Below are 19,210 nucleotides of genomic sequence, written 5' to 3'. Positions count from 1 at the left end.
GAGCAGGCAATGCAGACCCTGCCCAGCCCAGCCCCCAGAGATGGGGGCCCTGTCCCCCCCCCATTGTGTAGGGACAGCCATGACTCGGCTCTGCCAGAGCTGCCATGCGCAGGGGCAGTGCTGGGTAATGCCCCCCCCCCCCGCATCCCCCTTCCCGGGCAGCGAGGGCGGTGCTTACGGGAAGGGGTCAGTGCCTCTGCCCAGAGGCTGCAGGGGGTCCCTCCCAGGAACCCCCCAGCTCTGCAGAGCACCACACAGAGACCTGCTCCATGCCAGGAGCAGCACAATACCAGGTACCTCCCATCTGCACCAGCTGTGCCGAGGGTTGCATCCTGCCCACACACCCAGGACTGGGGCTGGAGGGTGTTTGCTGGGGCAGGGCACTGGAGGCTCCCAGCCTCCCTGGGGGCTGTTCCCAGGGGTCCTCACCCCACCTGGGGACCAACCCATGTTACAGGGACTCCTGGGGATAATGGGGGGGAAGGGACATGAACCCCCACAGTGCAGGCGGCCCAGCAGGGCATAGCCAGCTCACAGCACAGGACCCAGCCAAGGAACCCCAATCCCACACAGCACCCCCAGCACAGCCCCTGTGCCAGCTCAGTTCAGCCAGGACCCCCCATCTCCTCGGGACATTCCCCCAGGTCACCACAAGGCAGATCATGCTGGGACAATAAACGAGGCAAGAGTGGAAAGAGCAATTTTAGTGAACAGCACCACAGTGTAACTGGCAGAAGTGACAAGTGACTAGTATTCTTCTTCCTCACCCTCCACGCTGTCAGCCCCCACCTCCTCGTAATCCTTCTCCAGGGCAGCCATGTCCTCCCGGGCCTCCGAGAACTCCCCCTCCTCCATGCCCTCCCCCACGTACCAGTGCACAAACGCCCGCTTAGCGTACATCAGGTCAAACTTGTGGTCCAGGCGGGCCCAGGCCTCGGCAATGGCCGTGGTGTTGCTCAGCATGCACACGGCGCGCTGCACCTTGGCCAGGTCGCCCCCGGGCACTACCGTGGGTGGCTGGTAGTTGATGCCCACCTTGAAACCAGTGGGGCACCAGTCCACAAACTGGATGCTGCGCTTGGTCTTGATGGTGGCGATGGCCGCATTGACATCCTTGGGCACCACGTCCCCGCGGTACAGCAGGCAGCACGCCATGTACTTGCCGTGCCGCGGGTCGCACTTTACCATCTGGTTGGCCGGCTCAAAGCAGGCATTGGTGATCTCCGCCACCGTCAGCTGCTCATGGTAAGCCTTCTCGGCAGAGATGACAGGGGCGTAGGTGGCCAGCGGGAAGTGGATGCGGGGGTACGGCACCAGGTTGGTCTGGAACTCCGTCAGGTCAACATTCAGGGCTCCATCAAAGCGCAGGGAGGCCGTGATGGAGGACACGATCTGGCTGATGAGGCGGTTGAGGTTGGTGTAGGTGGGCCTCTCGATGTCCAGGTTGCGGCGGCAGATGTCATAGATGGCCTCGTTGTCCACCATGAAGGCACAGTCAGAGTGCTCCAGGGTGGTGTGGGTGGTGAGGATGGAGTTGTAGGGCTCCACCACGGCCGTGGAGACCTGTGGGGCCGGGTAGATGGAGAACTCCAGCTTGGACTTTTTGCCGTAGTCGACGGACAGGCGCTCCATGAGCAGGGAGGTGAAGCCGGAGCCGGTGCCACCCCCAAAGCTGTGGAAGACCAGGAAGCCCTGCAGCCCTGTGCACTGGTCAGCCTGTTGGGAGAGTCCCCAGCGGGGACCGGAGCAGGTCAGCCATGGCTTCACCGCCTTGTCCTCATCAGGATGGGTGCAGCTAGAGCCACCGGTCCCACGCAAGCCCATGGGCAGCCAGCTCAGCCTTTGATGTGCCGGGAGCTCCCCGAGCAGAGCCAGCGGCACAGCAGGTCCAGCCAGCCCTGGCGCCAGCCCCAGCGTGGGAACCTGAGGTTCAAAGAGCTCGGGCAGCCGCACCAGTCAAACCAGCAGTGAGTGCTGCACAAGCACCAGAACTAGGGCTGCGCAGCACACCCACCCCCCCCCACCCCCCACCCCCCCCCCCCCGGGCATGGGGCTTCCCATCCTCCTCCCCAGAGCGGGGCTTGGCACCCTGCTGAGACAGGGCTGTGCCACCCCTGCGGCAGGCATGTCCCCTGTGGGCATTGGGGACAGCCCAGACCTGACACTCACACCGCAGGGCAGCAGATCTCTCCTGGGGCAGCCCCACCTTCTATCCTTGAACTGATGCAGGCCAGAGTGCTGATGGGGTGAGAAGGACCTGCTGATCACCTCCCCAGGGACACTAGCTTCCCTTTGTCCCCAGCCAGCCCCTGGGGATGGACCCATCCTGTGAGACCTCCTGTGGAACGCTCACCAGCTTGCGGATGCGGTCAAGGACCAAGTCAATGATCTCCTTCCCAATGGTGTAGTGCCCACGGGCGTAGTTGTTGGCCGCATCTTCCTTGCCCGTGATCAGCTGCTCAGGGTGGAAGAGCTGCCGGTAAGTCCCTGTGCGCACCTCATCTGTGGGGAGAGCCCGTTAGCAACCAGCAGCCATTAACACCGGCCCCCCCCTCCCCCCTGCAGCCTCCCCGGCCCTCCCCCGCGCTCACCGATCACTGTGGGCTCCAGGTCCACAAAGACGGCCCGGGGCACATGCTTGCCGGCCCCCGTCTCGCTGAAGAAGGTGTTGAAGGAGTCGTCCCCCCCACCGATGGTCTTGTCGCTGGGCATCTGCCCGTCGGGCTGGATGCCGTGCTCCAGGCAGTACAGCTCCCAGCAGGCATTGCCGATCTGCACACCCGCTTGGCCCACGTGGATGGAGATGCACTCACGCTGCGGGGGGCACAGGGGGAATCAAGCTCAGCTGGGGGCAGCCCCCACCCAAACACCAGTTGTGCCCCGGCTCAGCCAGCCAGAGCCGTTCACATCCCCCCACTGCCCCAGTCAGGAGTTGGGGTTCCCCAGGGTTATCCCCAGTCCCCTCCATTCCTGGTCCCCACCACCTAGGGCCCCTTCAGCCCCCTCCCCGCAGGGCTGCCCGTCACCACCACCCCCAGTTTGGGTGCACCCCCAGGCCCCACAGACGCAGGAATCCCCCTGTTTCTCCACCAGACCTTGCACAACCCTGGGCTGTCCCGGCCCCGTCGCCAGCCCCTGCCCTTCCCTGTCAGCCGCCAGCTGCCGCGGCACCAGCCCTGACCCACGGGGATGGGCACCCGGCCGGCAGAACCCCCCCCACGGCCGGCAGCCGGCTCCGCTCAGGGCAAGTGCAACCTCCGGGGACCGGGAGTTTCGCCTGTCCCGTCGGCTGCTGGTCGCGCCCGGGGCAGGGTGAGAGCGGGGGCTGCCCCCGCCATCGCCCTACGTGCTGTGACTCGCTCCCACCAGTGCTCCCGGTGAGGGAGAAGAGGGCATTCCCAGGGAGAGGGCGGCAGGAGAGTCCCCCCAAGCAACCCCGCACCCCCCTCGGAGCAGGGTCCCCTAGCTGCTCAGGGAGCTCCAGGGGCGGCCGGGGGGGTTGTGGGGACATACCCAGGACCTGTATGGGAGAACAGGCCACACACTGCACCCCCTGAGGGACACGGAGCCCAGGGAGGGGATGAGCAGAGCCCCGAGAGTAGGAGCACCCAGGGCAGCGAGCCCCGGCCAGGGGTCCATGGCTCCAGCCCCCCCCGCCCCACAGTGGGGGCACACAGGACCCCCACATCCCCCCACATCAGGGCCTGCCCTGGGGCATGCAAGTGCTCGGCAGCCCCACGGGGTGTCCTGGACACGCGAGGAGCCTTCACCTCCCGGCCCGCAGTCCCACGTGCTGTCCTAGACACGGGAGGACCCAGCCCCCCCCTCCCCTCAGCACCACGCGCTACCCCCGGGGGGGGGTCCCCACGCCCCCCGGGCTGCCCCGGCCTACGTGATGTCCCCACGCCCCCCGGCCCGGCCCTCACCATGGCCGCTCACTGTCCGAACCGCTACGGAACCACCAATGAGGAGGGCGAGGGGCGCCCGGTGGGGCCCCCCCGCTTAGATATACCATGGGGGCGGGGACTCCGCTGGGGCGGGGCATGATGGGCGGGGCGTTTGCTTTCCCCGCCCCTCCGGTCCCCGCTGCCACACCAGCCACGCCCTCGCTGCACGTCATGCCCTCACCGCCCCGCCTCGATTCCGATTGGCCGGTTCGAAAGTCGGCGAGGGTGCGTAGGCGGTGACGTCGACAGAGTGGAATGTGGCTGGCGGGAGGCGGGGCGAGGGGCGGGGGGTGCTGAGAGGCGGGGGGTGCTGTGGGGCGGGGGGGCGGGAGGGCGTTACGGGCAGCGGGGACGTCAGGGGCGGGCGGACAGTGGGGGGTGGCTCTGCGGGGGCTTTAGGGGCGGGGGGGCTGTGCGGGATATTTGGGGCGGGGGGCTCAGCCGGGGGCGGGGGTGGGGATCCCTGCACCCCCCGGCCGCGGCCCCAGGCTCGGGCTCTGCTCGGTAGCACCGCGGCCACGGCTGTCCCCGTCCTTGTCCCCTTCCCGGTCCCGGTCCCGTGGGAAGCCCTGCGGGCACCCGCCGCGCCGGCTCCTGCGCCCGGCCGCCGCCCGTGTTCCCCTGCCAGCCCCGGGGGCGGCTCCTCGGGGGAACCCACGCAGAGGCAGTTCCTGTGGGGCAGGAAGGACGGGGTGGGGGGGTCACCCACGCTTACCCCCGGGGAGCAGCACCCTGCCCCCCCCCCCCCCCCCGCCCTGGGCTGGGATAACTGTGGGTTGGGGTCACGGTCTCAGGGCCAGAGATGGGTTTGGGGATAGCGTGGAGACACAGGCAGCCACAGAGACCCCCACGCCCGGCTTTGAACCCCACCCCTGCGGTGGGGTCAGTCCCTCGGTGTGTGTCCCCCAGCAAAGGGACCCTGTCCCCATGCAGGGCTGGTCTGCGGAAAGCTGAGGGTGGAGGGACCAGGATGTCCCTGGGGGTCCAGCCACAGCGATGTTCCCCCCTGCCCTGGTCTGCACCCAGACCCCCACTGCATGCACAATGGCTGAGCCGGGTCCCCCGGGCACCCCCGGTGTCCCCCCACTCTCTGGGCACATCCTTAGCGCTGGCACACACCAGGGGCTGGGGTGGCCAATGCCCCCGCGACACCTGCTCCTCGAGCCACCCATGCCACCGGAGCCCCCTGAGCCCCCACCACCCCAGCTCCGGGGCCCTGCTGGGGGTGTGGGGGTGCTTTGGGGAGGCTGGGCGGAAAGGGGCCTCCCCCCCAGCAGCGGGGTCTCTCCCGCCTCATCACCGCTGCCGCTGCTCTGCTCCTTTATTGCAGGCTTTGCCGCAATGCGGTGCTGCCCCACGAGTGTCGAGCGATGCTGCAGACCCCTCCCCATGGCCAGTGTGGCTGCAGCCCCCTGCACCCCCATGGCTCCCTCCCCTGCACCCAGTCCTTCCCCTCATGTCCCCCTCCATGTCCCCCTTCCCCGGGGTGGAGCCTCCCTTTTGTGGCTCCCACACTGCCAGGAGGGAGAGGGGGCTGCAGGGGTGGCACAGGGCACCCAGGCTGCGGGGACACCCTGCTGCTCCCTCCCATGGGAATGGGGTCACCTGCTGCCCCCAGCACTGGGGGTTGGGGGGTCCCTCACCCTGCCCTTCAGAGGGGGGCTGCAGGTTGAGCATGGACAAGGACAGATGCCACCACCCCTGCTGTGCCCCTCCAGCCCCCCCATCCCACTCTGAGCCAGTCGGGGGATGGTGGGGCCTGTCCAGTACCCCTCCCTGTACCAGGGCCTCATCCTGCACCCCTGCAAGGAGTAGCCCCCACCCCCGAGCTGCCCCGTCTCTCTGTTTCAATGAACCTGTCACATCGATGGTGGCAGGAGACAGATAGACAGACAGAACTGGCGCTTGCATGCCACATTCTGCGGGAAAACAGGTTAAAAATAGCAGCAGCCAGCACCCAGGACGTTGCCTCCTCCCCGGGAGCCACGGCAGCCCCCGACGGGGCTGGGACCCCCTGATCCCCAGGGACAGATGTGTCGCAGCCATGGGGTGCAAGGTCACCAGTGAGGGACCCCCAGGAAGGGCCCAAACTGAGGGGGGGCTGGAAACCTCAGCCATGCTGCGGGCAGGGAGCCACGACGGGCTGCGCCGCCAGAGGGGAGCGGGGATGGCGGCTCTTGGGGCCCCCAACATGCCCAGCCTGGAGGGGGGCAGCCATGGGCAGGGCTGAGGGCTCTGCATGGCTGGGGGGGATGCCGGTGGGGCCGATGGCCTGTCCTACTCGGTGTTCCCTGGGCAGCGGACATGGCAGGGGGGCAGCAACCGTCACCAGGAGCCGCTGCGTTGCTACCAACAGTCAACACGGCACAGGAGGCTGGGAAGCACCGTGGAGGGGGCTGGGAGCCGGGGGGGGGCAGGAGCTGGGGGGGCAGCTGGAGCTGGGCCAGATCCCCCCCCACTGGCATACACTGAGGCTGGGCACTGGGGGAGCCCCTGGGCTGGTGACCCTCACGACAGGGTGCAATGGGGCTGGACATTGGGGGACCCCGGGGCCTGTGTACCCACCCCCTGGCACAACACAGCACTGCAGGGCCCCAGGGATGGGACCCCCCTCCAAGCACAGCAGGGTTGGGCGAGGGGGGACCCCAGCCCCGTCTCCCCGCACCCCACCCCCAGCCAGGCCCCAGCATGGATGTCGGGGAGGGGAATGGGAATGCGAGGGGGGGGTGGTTCTTAGGCTGTCTCCTAGCAACTGGTCTCCTAGCAACCCCACCACCACAGCCCGTTGCCTGGCAGCGGTCGGCGAGGGCATGAGTGGCTTTCCATACCTAACGAGATGGGAAGGGGCTGGGGGGGGAGGACCCCCGGCACTCAGGGCCCCTTGCCCTGCACCCCGCATCGCCCAGGGGTCTGAGCCACCAGCCACCCCAGGGGGCAACCCCTGCCCACGGCTCAAGGGATAGCATGGGCAGTGACACGCCCAGCCTAGAGAGGGGTCCCTGAGGCAGGGGCTGCTGTGAGCCCCCAAAACCCCAGGCCCTGGGGACATCCTGCCAGGCCCCACACAGGTGCTGAGGGCTCGGGACTGCGAGGAGACAAAGAGAGGAGATGTTTCCTATACGAGGACCAACCCAGTGTGGGGCTGGGGGCTGGGGACTGAGCCGCTTTGGGGCCAGGGTCCCCCTAAACACCTGTTTGCAATGGGGACCAGCCTGGCAGGAGCCAAATCTCCTGGTTCTCTTCCACCCGGCACAGCTGGGGCCACTCGGTCCTTTGTTCTGGTGGGTGATGCTCAAATCCCAGCCCCTCTTTGTCTGCAGCCCCCCAGCCCCAGGGGAATTGAGCCTCGCCCCCCCCCCCCCCCCCCCCGCTCCCACGCTCCTTCAGCAGCACCCCAAAAGCACTGGGCTGGCAGAGCGTGGGGCTGCCAGCAGGGACATGGGGGTTACAGTGGGGACATGGGGCTGGTAGTAGGGATATGGGGACATGGGAACCTGGAGCTGCCCAGAAATCTGCATAATGTGGGAAATGCAGAGAAAAATGTGATTTCTCAGCAGGGGGGGCAACCTGGCAGCTCCACCTGTAGCAGATGGGGCCGGCCATGCCTGCGCATGCAGCATGGGGTCACCCTTCTGCAGGGACTGAGCCCCCCAGAGCCCCCCGCCTCTGGGGGACAACCCCCAGCCACTGTGGGTTTTGCAGGGACAAAAGGGAGGGGGAATCCCGCAAGGAGGGGGAACCCCCCAGGGCCATGGGGGGCCATGCAGGGGCTGCAGCAGATGGAAGGGTGGCTGGGGGACATGTGCCTGGGTGTCCCAGCAGTGTCCCAACCACCAGCTGCCGCAGAGCAGCTGCCATGCAGTCCGGACCCCCAGCCCCAAAAACTGTGCTGGGAGCCACCTCAGGGCTTTGTCCCCCGTGTCCTCCCGCTGTCCCCAGCCCCCCTGGTCCTGCTCGTCCCCAGCTGCCCTGGGCGCTTTCTTCCTCCCCCCTGCTGGGCCCCACGGGGGGGGCGGGGGGGGGCTGTTTGCTGCTGCCTGAGCAGACAAAGAGGCGCTGGAAGGGATGGGGCACTGCCGGGAAAGGGCCAGGCTGCATCCAGGACAGGCACTGGGTCACGGTGGGGACAGGGGCCAAGACATGGCTGGGAACCAGGGCACTGGGACATGGCTAGGCACAGGAACCGTGTCCCCAGGGATGGGACCAGGGGCACGGCCATGGATGGGGACCAGGGCGTGGCTGGGGATGGCGACAACAGTGAGGTTGGGAACAGGGACCAGGGTGTGGCCGAGGATGGGGACGGGGGCATAGCCAGGAGCCAGGGCAGTGGCCAGACACGGGGAGGGTTGCATAGCTGAGGATGGGGACAGGGGCATGGCTGGGGATGGGGAGCAGGGTGTGGCCAAGAATGGGGACAGGGGTGTAACTGGGAACCAGGGCAGTGGTCAGACAGGGGGTTGGTGACACAACTGGGAAGGGGACAGTGACATGGCCAGTGTTGGGGAGCAGGGCATGGCTGAGGGTGGGGACAGGGGCATAGCTGGGAGCCAGGGCAGTGGCACACAGCCAGATTTGAGACAGTGACACAACTGGGGATGGGGACCAGGGCGTGGCCGGGGACAGTGGCTCAGCCAAGAACGGGGTCCAGGGCACGGCAGGGACATGGCTGGGGACAAGGACGTGGCTGGGTACTGGGACTCGGGCACAGGACAGGGCCGGGCCCAGACGGCTGCGGGCAGGAACCGGCGGCGCGGCTGATCCGTGGCCGCCGCAGCCCCCGCCCCCCCCCCTCTGCACCGCCCGGCCTTTGTCTGCGGCTCCGGGGGGGCATTACCTCATCCCGCCCCGCGCCAATGGCCGCCGCCGCCGCCCCCGGCCCCGCCGCCCGCCCCGCCCCGCCGGCCCTATAAAGCCCCGCGCCGAGCCCCGCGTTCCGCTGTGCTTCTTACATCGACCGCCTCAGCGTCGGGCTGTGAGACCGCCCCGGAGCCGACCGCCGCCATGGTGAGGGGAGGGGAAGGGGGGGGGGGGTGTGGGGTGTCGTCTCCGGTCCCGCAGTTGTCCTTGGTCTCGCCGCCACCCCCCTAGCCCGGGATGGGGCCCTCGGCCCCGGGGCTGAGCCCGCACTGGGCGTGGCTCTCGTTACACCGGACAGGAGGGGTCGCCCGGGGCCCAGCCCCGAGCGTGGCTACCGTTAAATGGAGCTGGATGGGTCCCCCTGCTTTCCCCGGGGCTGAGCACCGAGCCTCCACTGGGCGTGGCTCCCGTTAAACTGGGTAGGACGGGACCCCTGGGACCGACTCCCGAGCACGCAGCGGGCATAGTGCCTGTTAAACTGAGCAGGATGGGTCCCTGGGGCTGGCCCCCGAGCCTGCAATGGGTGTGGCTCCCGTTAAATCGGTCAGGATGGGCTCCTGGTGCTGATCCCTGAGCACGTACCGGGCGTGGCTCCCGTTAAACCGGGCAGGATGAGTCCCTGATACTGAGCCCATACTGGGCGTGGCACCCGTTCGATGAGGCAGGATCGGGCCACCCATTCCCAGTATCGAGCTGCTGTCCTGCATTGGGTGTGGCTCCCGTTAAACTGGGCAGGATGGACCCCTCTGGGCATGGCTCCGGGGCAGAATGGGTCCCCTGATGTGGGGCGAGCAGGGCAGGATGGGCCCCCCTGGTGCCGAGCACCCCATCTCACACTGGAGGACAAGGCATGATGGGATAAGCTGCTGCCCCCCCCAAGTCCTGAACTGGGTGTGGCCGTGGCACAATGGGGACCCACGTGGGCAGGATGAGCCCTGGTGCTGAGCCCCCCCACTGGGTGTTGCTGCCTCTCAGCAGGGTGTATAGGGCAGGATGGGACTGTCAGGGCTCCCCATCTTGCCCTGAGTGTGGTCCCAGTCCCTCAGGACTAAATGAGCCCTGGTGCTGAGCTCCTCATCCCACAACGAGCAGGGTCCCAGCTCCCTCGGGGTGGGGGGGGGGCAAGCTGGGACCCCTGGAGCTAAGCACCCCCTTGTACTGGGTGTGGTCCTGGAGCGGAGCCCCCCCCCCCCCCCCAGCACTTGGTGCCTGCCAGGACCCAGAACAATAGGGTGTGTCTGGGCAGGATCTGACCTCTTCCAGCCCCGGGGACTGGACTTTTCCAGCTCTGTGCCAGCCTGTCCTGGGTGCAGCATCCCTGTGGGGTTCTGGGCTGGTGCTGCAGCTGGGGGGGGGGGGTGGGAAACAAAGAAGGGGGGAGCCTGGGGGTGACACAGCCCCATGTTCTGCCCCCGCAGCGTGAGTGCATCTCCATCCACGTGGGCCAAGCGGGTGTGCAGATCGGCAATGCCTGCTGGGAGCTGTACTGCCTGGAGCACGGCATCCAGCCCGACGGGCAGATGCCCAGCGACAAGACCATCGGTGGGGGGGACGACTCCTTCAACACCTTCTTCAGCGAGACGGGGGCCGGCAAGCATGTGCCCCGGGCCGTCTTTGTGGACCTGGAGCCCACAGTGATCGGTGAGCGTGGGGGAGGGCCGGGGAGGCTGCGGGGGGGAGGGGGGGGCCGGTGTTAATGGCTGCTGGTTGCTAACGGGCTCTCCCCACAGATGAGGTGCGCACAGGGACTTACCGGCAGCTCTTCCACCCTGAGCAGCTGATCACGGGCAAGGAAGATGCGGCCAACAACTACGCCCGTGGGCACTACACCATTGGGAAGGAGATCATTGACTTGGTCCTCGACCGCATCCGCAAGCTGGTAGGGGACAGGAGGGGGCTCCTGGGTGGTGAGCTGAAGACAAAGACTTGGTTCTCGGTCTCAGCCTCCCTTCTGGACTATCTGGGCTGGGTTTAGATTTAATATATTAATTAATGTTAATCCTGTTCTGCAGTGGCTGCCATTGGCTGGGAGCAGGACGCAGCACAGCTGTGGTGTTGGAGCTGCTCCACAGCGCCGCAGCCCCCAGGCGCCGGTGGTGCTGAGCTGTGCAATTCCTTCTTTGTTCCTGCTTGGCTCTTGCTGTGTCTGAGTCCAGCTGCATGCAGCTGGGGATGGGCATGCCAGTGACTGCAGGCAGTGGCAGCTCCAACCAGCCCCTCCTGGAGCTGTGTGGCTGTGCTGAGGCTGGTGCTTTGCCCTGCTCCCTGATGCCCAAACCCCATCCCTAAACCTGTCCCCATTCTGCTCCTGAGCTAGTGACAACAGCCCCCACCCCCCACCCCTGAGGTGCTTCTGGCCACTCTCCCACCCTGGGGGCCAAGGAGCTTCCCTGGGAGATTCAGCTCTCCATGAGTCAGTGTCCAACAGATGGGGTCAGGGCCATCCTGTCACTCATTCTGGTGGTTCCTGCTCTGCTGCTGGAAATCCCCCAAATCTCCTTGTGAGCCACAGAGAGGAAGGAGCAGCTTCTGCTGCTGCCCAGACTAAACATGCCTCTCCCTTGTCTCTCCTCACCAGGCTGACCAGTGCACAGGGCTGCAGGGCTTCCTGGTCTTCCACAGCTTTGGGGGTGGCACCGGCTCTGGCTTCACCTCCCTGCTCATGGAGCGCCTGTCCGTCGACTACGGCAAAAAGTCCAAGCTGGAGTTCTCCATCTACCCGGCCCCACAGGTCTCCACGGCCGTGGTGGAGCCCTACAACTCCATCCTCACCACCCACACCACCCTGGAGCACTCTGACTGTGCCTTCATGGTGGACAACGAGGCCATCTATGACATCTGCCGCCGCAACCTGGACATCGAGAGGCCCACCTACACCAACCTCAATAGGTTGATAGGTCAAATCGTGTCCTCCATCACAGCCTCCCTGCGCTTTGATGGAGCCCTGAATGTTGACCTGACGGAGTTCCAGACCAACCTGGTGCCGTACCCCCGCATCCACTTCCCGCTGGCCACCTACGCCCCTGTCATCTCTGCCGAGAAGGCTTACCATGAGCAGCTCTCGGTGGCGGAGATCACCAATGCCTGCTTTGAGCCGGCCAACCAGATGGTAAAGTGCGACCCGCGGCACGGCAAGTACATGGCGTGCTGCCTGCTGTACCGCGGGGACGTGGTGCCCAAGGATGTCAACGCGGCCATCGCCACCATCAAGACCAAGCGCACCATCCAGTTTGTGGACTGGTGCCCCACTGGTTTCAAGGTGGGCATCAACTACCAGCCACCCACGGTGGTGCCCGGGGGCGACCTGGCCAAGGTGCAGCGCGCCGTGTGCATGCTGAGCAACACCACGGCCATTGCCGAGGCCTGGGCCCGCCTGGACCACAAGTTTGACCTGATGTACGCTAAGCGGGCGTTTGTGCACTGGTACGTGGGGGAGGGCATGGAGGAGGGGGAGTTCTCGGAGGCCCGGGAAGACATGGCTGCCCTGGAGAAGGATTACGAGGAGGTGGGGGTGGATTCGGTGGAAGGGGAAGGAGAGGAGGAAGGGGAGGAATACTAAATTCTCACAAGGGTGCTGCTTTTACAGGGAACATAACCTAGTTGAAGACCCCCCGTGGGTCTGTAGCAGTGTGTGCGCCGCAGTCTGTCCTGTTCAATGGTCTGTGCTTCAATGGAAAAGTCTGTTATGGACCCACCTGTCCTTTTCTGTGGGTCTGAATAAAAAGCATTCCCTGTCTTACCATCTGGCTCTGGTGTATTTACTCTGTGCTGTGATGTCCCTCCCTGGTCTTGGACACTGTCCCCTGACAGCCCCTGGTATGGCCCCAGGGTCCCTGGCTGCACCTGGGGTCTCCAGTGCAGTCTCTGGTGTGTATCTGGGTTGTGCTGAGCCCAGCACCCTGCAGCCTCTCCAAACCTGTGTTCTCTCGGTGGGCTGCCCTGGACTGAGTGGTGTGCCCCCCACACACACACTGTGCCCTGGACTGAGTGGTGTGCCCCCCACACACACACTGTGCCATGGCCTCGTAGCAAGGGCTGGAGGGGGGAGTGTTGGGTTTTCTTAGGACCAGGAGCCAAGTGAGCACATGGGGTGGCTTGGTTTCACCCCTTCCAGGGATCTCTGAATTCCTTCCCCCTTACTACCACCCCCCCACACACCCCTGTCTGGCAGAAGCGGGGGGGTGGGTGTCTGTGCTGCCTGCTGTGCCTGGGGAGGGGCTGTTGGTCTCAGGGAGGCCTAGCTGGTTGGGGGGCCCTTCATCCTGCTGGGTATCTAGGGATGGGTGGTGCTTTCCCCCCCCATCCGTGGTGTGTCATGAAGACCCTCTGTCACCTGCAGGGAAGAGGAGTGGTACTGGCTATGCTGGTCCTGGCAGCCTGTCACTGGGAGGGGGGACATGGGGCAGTGCCCCCCCCCCCCCCCAGCTCTGCTTGGGTCTGGGGAGAGCCAGCCCCCACTGTCGTTCCCCCCCCACACACTGCTGGCTCATGGCTCTGGTCAGGGATAAATAATGAAGGGGAAGTTGAATGTGGAGTGAAACTCGAGCGGGTGCTGCAGCGAGGGGCTGGACGCGCCGTGGGGAAGGGGGATACGTGGGGGGCCACGGTGCCGTAAGTGCCATTTGTCATAAATCTGAGCGGGGCTGGGAGCGGCTCCTGCACGGCCGGCGTCGGTCGCCACGTTGGCATCTCTCGGAGCCGAGCTAGCCCCAGGCGCCGGCATGGACCCCCGCACTGAGGGTGGCCGCGGGAGCCCGGTGCAACCGGGCAGCGCCAGGGGAAGAACCACCCCCCACACACCACACCGCACCACCACCCCCCGGAGCGGAGCCGCCGGGGAGGCCAATGCGGCGGCCGGGCCGGGCAAATGGCGGGGAGCCACGTCACCCGCTGCAATGCAGCTGCGGCAGCTGCTGCTGCCCCAGCCCCGGCCCCCCCCGCACCCCGCGGCCGGCCGAGGCTGAGGGGTGACCCCGGTGGGGGGGGGGGGGGGGGGCCGGGGGCCGGCAGCGCATGGCGGCGTGTGGTGCCGAAGGGGCCGCTGGGTTGTCCGCAGAGCTCTCGGCAAAACAGGAAGGCGGATTATCGGGAGCAAATAGCTCCGGGGATTACATGGGGGCTGGTGCCGGCCCCCCCTCGGCTCCCCGGGCAGGGAGCTGCACCGAGCAACGGCGCCCCGGGGGGGCACGGCGGGACCCCCAGCACGTCCCCCATTTTATGGGCATCGCGGCGGTCCCTGCGGCGGGCGTGGGGGAGCGAGGGGGGGGGCGGGGGGCCCCGTCTGGCTGGGGGGGGGTAAACACGCAGGGAGACGGGGGCCCGGTGCTGCGGACACGCCGAGACAAAGCCCCCCGCAGTGAGCGGGGTCTGCGCCCCCTCCCCGTGCAGATCGAGCGGGGTCCCGGGGAACGGTGCCCCCATTGCGGCAGGATTCAGGGCTGTGGGGGCCACCTGCAGATGAGCTGGGGGGGAGCTCTCCAGGCTGCAGATGGACTGGGAGGGGCCCCCGGGGTGCAGATGGGCCGGTGCGGGGGGGCCGGGCGGTGCAGATGGGCCGGGGGGGGGGGGTGTTGGTGCGGCAAGAGAAGCCGATTAACGGCCTTGGGACGCTGGGGGGGGGAGGGGGGGCGCCGGGCGCGGCAGCACGTGCTGCCCCCCCCCGCCCCCCCCATGTCGCAGTTTTCCTCTGCAGCGAAGCCGCACCGGGCGGGGGGGGCGAGGCGGGAGGGGGGGGCGGGAGCAGCCGTGCCCCCCCCCCCTCCGCAGCAAACGCAGTGAGGGGGGGCTTCGGATCGCGGGAGGGGGGGGTCAGGCCCCCCAGTGCCCCCTCCCCCGTGCGGGGGGGTCCCTTCGCAAACCCCGGGAAGGCGCTGTACCCCGCTGCGGGGGGGGGGGGGGGGGGAGGCAAAACCCCGCAGCGCTCGCCCGGCAGCGGGGGGAGGGAAGGAGGCGGGGCGCACCTCGACCGCAGCCAATCCGCGGTGGAGACCGCACGGATGGGCGGGCGCAGCGGCCAATACAAGCGCGGGGCGGGGGAGCGCGGTCCGCCCCCCGGACCGGTATATAGGGATGCGCCCGCGGGCGGCTGCAGCCTGGTACTTGCGTCGATTCCTTGCTTGTCGGGACGAGTAACCGTGCTGCAGCCATGGTAGGGGGTGGATTGCGAAATTGGGAGGGACTGGGAAATGTGGGGGCAGGGGGGAGGAAGGCTGGAGTTGGGGGGGGGTGAGGGGAATGGGTGGGAGGGGGAAAGGTTGGGGGGGAAGAATCAGGGATTGGGGGGGGTAAGGGAGAGGGGCAAATCAGGGACTGGGGGGGTGTGGGGGTGAGGAGAGAAGGAGCTGGGGAAGCACAGCAGGAGCAGGGGGCTGGGGAGGGCAGAGCGTGGGCTGGGAGTGCCGTCCTTGCCGGGGGGAGCAGCGGGGGGGGGGCACAGCACCCCCAGGGAGGGCAGCATGTGGTCCCGGGTAGCACCCCCCCTCGCTCGGGGGGGGGCGGGGCTCTGTCCCGCTTTTGGCGCCCAGCCCCGACCGTTACTGTTCCCGCGCGCGGGAAGTCGCGGGGCGGGGGTACAGCCCCGCCCCTGCGTCACCAGTTCCCCAAATCCAGCCCTGAAGCCCCAACCTCACGCATCTCCCGTGGCGATGGCAGAGGGTCCCAACTGCCTCCCCGCCCCACTGCGCTCCTGGCACCCACCCGAATACGACCCTGTGGGGCTAATCCTGCTCTGGGGCTCCTGGGGGAGCTCACTCGGGCTGCCCGAGCCCGGAGCCCCCCCCACCCGGGCGAGAGGAATGCGCAGGAGCAGGCGGTGCAGCGCAGGGTGCGGCCGGGAATGTGCTGGACCCACGGTGGGGCGGGGGTAGCAGAGGGACCCCCGGGGGGGTGATGCATCAGCCCTCCCTGCTGTTTTTTTGTCAGCTGGTGCAGTCACGTCCCCCCTGCTGTGCTGTGTGCTGCTTCCTCTTCCTGCAGCGCAGCCGTGCCTTGCCTGGGCTGCGGGGCTGTAAAATGTCCTCCCTGTGCGCCATTTGGAAGCAGATGGAGGGCTCATGCAGGGTGACGTTACCCCCAGGGCTCTGCCAAATGGTGGCTCCAGTCTGTCCCCAAACACGTGTGTGTCCCCCTGCCTCCTTCCCGGGGCGAACTCGATTCCTGGGCTGCCCCTGTGCTGCTCAGCTGCAAGTTTGGGACAGCACTGAGTTGGCTCTGGCTGGCTGAGCCGGGGCACAACTGGTGTTTGGGTGGGGGCTGCCCCCAGCTGAGCTTGATTCCCCCTGTGCCCCCCGCAGCGTGAGTGCATCTCCATCCACGTGGGCCAAGCGGGTGTGCAGATCGGCAATGCCTGCTGGGAGCTGTACTGCCTGGAGCACGGCATCCAGCCCGACGGGCAGATGCCCAGCGACAAGACCATCGGTGGGGGGGACGACTCCTTCAACACCTTCTTCAGCGAGACGGGGGCCGGCAAGCATGTGCCCCGGGCCGTCTTTGTGGACCTGGAGCCCACAGTGATCGGTGAGCGCGGGGGAGGGCCGGGGAGGCTGCAGGGGGGAGGGGGGGGCCGGTGTTAATGGCTGCTGGTTGCTAACGGGCTCTCCCCACAGATGAGGTGCGCACAGGGACTTACCGGCAGCTCTTCCACCCTGAGCAGCTGATCACGGGCAAGGAAGATGCGGCCAACAACTACGCCCGTGGGCACTACACCATTGGGAAGGAGATCATTGACCTGGTCCTTGACCGCATCCGCAAGCTGGTGGGTATAAACCCCGGGTGGTGCCGGTGCCACTACAGCTGATGGGGAACAGGGAACCCTCTGGTGGGACCTGGATGGCAGCAAGGAGCTGGGCTGTGCCTCCAGGGTCCAGGGGCGTTTTATGGTTCTTGGTACCCTGCCCCGCTGCATCAGGTCAGGGCTCCCTGTGGGGTCTAGAGTGGGTCTCCTGCAAGTGGAGATGAGGATTAGCCCCTTCCTCTCTGCAGGCTGAATCCCCTTCCTCAGGGTGCTGTAAACCCATTGCAGCTGCAAGCCCAGGATGTGCACCCTGAGGGTGGAGTGTGCCTGGGGGCAAGATGGGGCTTGGGGGGGAGGCTGGCTCATTCCTGCCCCTGAGAGAACCTGATTTCCTCCCCTTTTTTAAGGATCATGTGAGGTTTCTCCTTGATCCACAGTCTGATCCTGCTTGACCAACTGCTTATGAGCAGCTGTGCCAAGTGTTTAACTGGTGCTGGGGCAGCTCATGCCCTGAGAGGGGAGTGCTGGTGCCTGGCAGACCTTGATGGCTGCCAGCCCCCGGCCCAGGCGGTGCCCCCAGGGTGCCCCTGTAAAGCACTGTGGGTTTCATCTTCCCCAAGGCAGAGTGCATGGGTCATGCTGGGTGCAGGCACTGCAAGGGCTGGCTCCTCAAGCAGGAAGGAGTCAAGTGTCTCCCAGTCCCAGTGGGAAGGGGCCCCTTTCCCTGAGGGCTGGTCATGATGAAGCACAGGGTGCTGTGCCTGGAAGTGGAGCTGGGGCACTCAGGTGGGTGCCTGCCCCTGACAGCATCCCTAGGGCAAGAGTCCACAAAGGCCTGAGATCCTGGGGTGAATATATGCTTTCTTGGACAACTCAATAGGAACCTAAAGTCAGAATTACTGACAGATTGGTCTTATTTTCTCTTCCCTTCTAGGCTGACCAGTGCACAGGGCTGCAGGGCTTCCTGGTCTTCCACAGCTTTGGGGGTGGCACCGGCTCCGGCTTCACCTCCCTGCTCATGGAGCGCCTGTCCGTCGACTACGGCAAAAAGTCCAAGCTGGAGTTCTCCATCTACCCGGCCCCACAGGTCTCCACGGCCGTGGTGGAGCCCTACAACTCCATCCTCACCACCCACACCACCCTGGAGCACTCTGACTGTGCCTTCATGGTGGACAACGAGGCCATCTATGACATCTGCCGCCGCAACCTGGACATCGAGAGGCCCACCTACACCAACCTCAACCGCCTCATCAGCCAGATCGTGTCCTCCATCACGGCCTCCCTGCGCTTTGATGGAGCCCTGAATGTTGACCTGACGGAGTTCCAGACCAACCTGGTGCCGTACCCCCGCATCCACTTCCCGCTGGCCACCTACGCCCCTGTCATCTCTGCCGAGAAGGCTTACCATGAGCAGCTCTCGGTGGCGGAGATCACCAATGCCTGCTTTGAGCCGGCCAACCAGATGGTAAAGTGCGACCCGCGGCACGGCAAGTACATGGCGTGCTGCCTGCTGTACCGCGGGGACGTGGTGCCCAAGGATGTCAACGCGGCCATCGCCACCATCAAGACCAAGCGCAGCATCCAGTTTGTGGACTGGTGCCCCACTGGTTTCAAGGTGGGCATCAACTACCAGCCACCCACGGTGGTGCCCGGGGGCGACCTGGCCAAGGTGCAGCGCGCCGTGTGCATGCTGAGCAACACCACGGCCATTGCCGAGGCCTGGGCCCGCCTGGACCACAAGTTTGACCTGATGTACGCTAAGCGGGCGTTTGTGCACTGGTACGTGGGGGAGGGCATGGAGGAGGGGGAGTTCTCGGAGGCCCGGGAGGACATGGCTGCCCTGGAGAAGGATTACGAGGAGGTGGGGGTGGATTCGGTGGAAGGGGAAGGAGAGGAGGAGGGGGAGGAATACTAAATGCTAGGTTCCTTCTGTTGCTGTAGCATGTCTGCTTCAAACACTTCAGCTTTCTTGTGCACTGGGTGGGATTCAGCCCTGTGGGCCCGGCTGGAGGGATGTGCTGCTCTAGCTGGGCTTGTGCGCTCTCTGATGTGATCATGTCGGTTTTCCATGTGTCTGTACCATGTCTGTGAATAAAAGGCTTTAAGAGAAGCTGCCACCGTGTCAGATACAAACCCTCTGTGTCAGCGCCTGGGGCTGGCGGGCCCCATCCCGTGGGAACAGAGTGTCCCTATTGTCTGTGCCCAGTGGGGTGGCAGGGGATGGCAGCGCTCCTGCGTGGAGCTGGCTCTGGCAAGCCTTTCCCCTGCTCCTCTCTTCCCGGGAGGGGTGTGGGTGTGTGTGAACCCCCCTCCCTGTGTGCTGGGGGGGGGGGGTCTGCTGGGACACCTGAGGCCGAGCCGCCTTTGGTGCGTGTCTTGCCCTGCCCCCACCGGGGATTATCCCGCGCGGGGGATTAGCCGTGTCCCGGGATTAGCGCTGTGTCTCCGCCTAATCCCGGCTCCTGCCCGCCGCGGGGCTGCGAGGGGGCCGCCGCACTCGTGGGAGCGGTGGGTGGGAGCTCACAGCCCTTTCAGCCTATTGGGGCGCCCCCCCCGCCGCCCTCGACCAATGAGCGGCGCCTCATTCAGAGCCCAAGACCAATGGGTGGAAGGAGGCGTGGTCTGGTGGGGCCCTTTCAAGGCCGTGGAGGCGCGGGTACATTGGGGCGGGGAG

The 19,210-nt window shown here is 66.4% G+C and overlaps 3 protein-coding genes across 3 annotated transcripts; 2 read left to right on the top strand and 1 right to left on the bottom strand.

Moving 5' to 3' along the window:
* Nucleotides 1-706: 706 nt before the first annotated feature.
* Nucleotides 707-4,023, bottom strand: LOC129198214 (tubulin alpha-1B chain-like). The gene is made up of 4 exons (XM_054807374.1): nt 3,927-4,023; nt 2,592-2,814; nt 2,354-2,502; nt 707-1,716 (listed from the first exon to the last, which is right to left on the bottom strand). The coding sequence occupies exons 1-4, from the start codon at nt 3,927-3,929 to the stop codon at nt 748-750; spliced, it is 1,344 nt and encodes a 447-aa protein (XP_054663349.1). The 5' UTR covers nt 3,930-4,023; the 3' UTR covers nt 707-747.
* A 4,590-nt stretch (nt 4,024-8,613) lies between these two features.
* TUBA1A (tubulin alpha 1a) lies at nt 8,614-12,544 on the top strand. Its single transcript, XM_054807373.1, has 4 exons — nt 8,614-8,951; nt 10,223-10,445; nt 10,535-10,683; nt 11,383-12,544. Exons 1-4 carry the CDS (start codon nt 8,949-8,951, stop codon nt 12,361-12,363), a joined length of 1,356 nt encoding a protein of 451 aa, XP_054663348.1. The 5' UTR covers nt 8,614-8,948; the 3' UTR covers nt 12,364-12,544.
* Nucleotides 12,545-14,809: 2,265 nt separating this feature from the next.
* Nucleotides 14,810-18,646, top strand: TUBA1B (tubulin alpha 1b). The gene is made up of 4 exons (XM_054806891.1): nt 14,810-14,952; nt 16,097-16,319; nt 16,409-16,557; nt 17,471-18,646. Exons 1-4 carry the CDS (start codon nt 14,950-14,952, stop codon nt 18,449-18,451), a joined length of 1,356 nt encoding a protein of 451 aa, XP_054662866.1. The 5' UTR covers nt 14,810-14,949; the 3' UTR covers nt 18,452-18,646.
* The last annotated feature ends 564 nt before the right edge of the window (nt 18,647-19,210 follow it).

Source organism: Grus americana, chromosome 31, assembly GCF_028858705.1.
Source record: "Grus americana isolate bGruAme1 chromosome 31, bGruAme1.mat, whole genome shotgun sequence".
Lineage (NCBI taxonomy): Eukaryota > Metazoa > Chordata > Aves > Gruiformes > Gruidae > Grus > Grus americana.
This window is presented reverse-complemented; position numbering and strand designations above follow the sequence as displayed.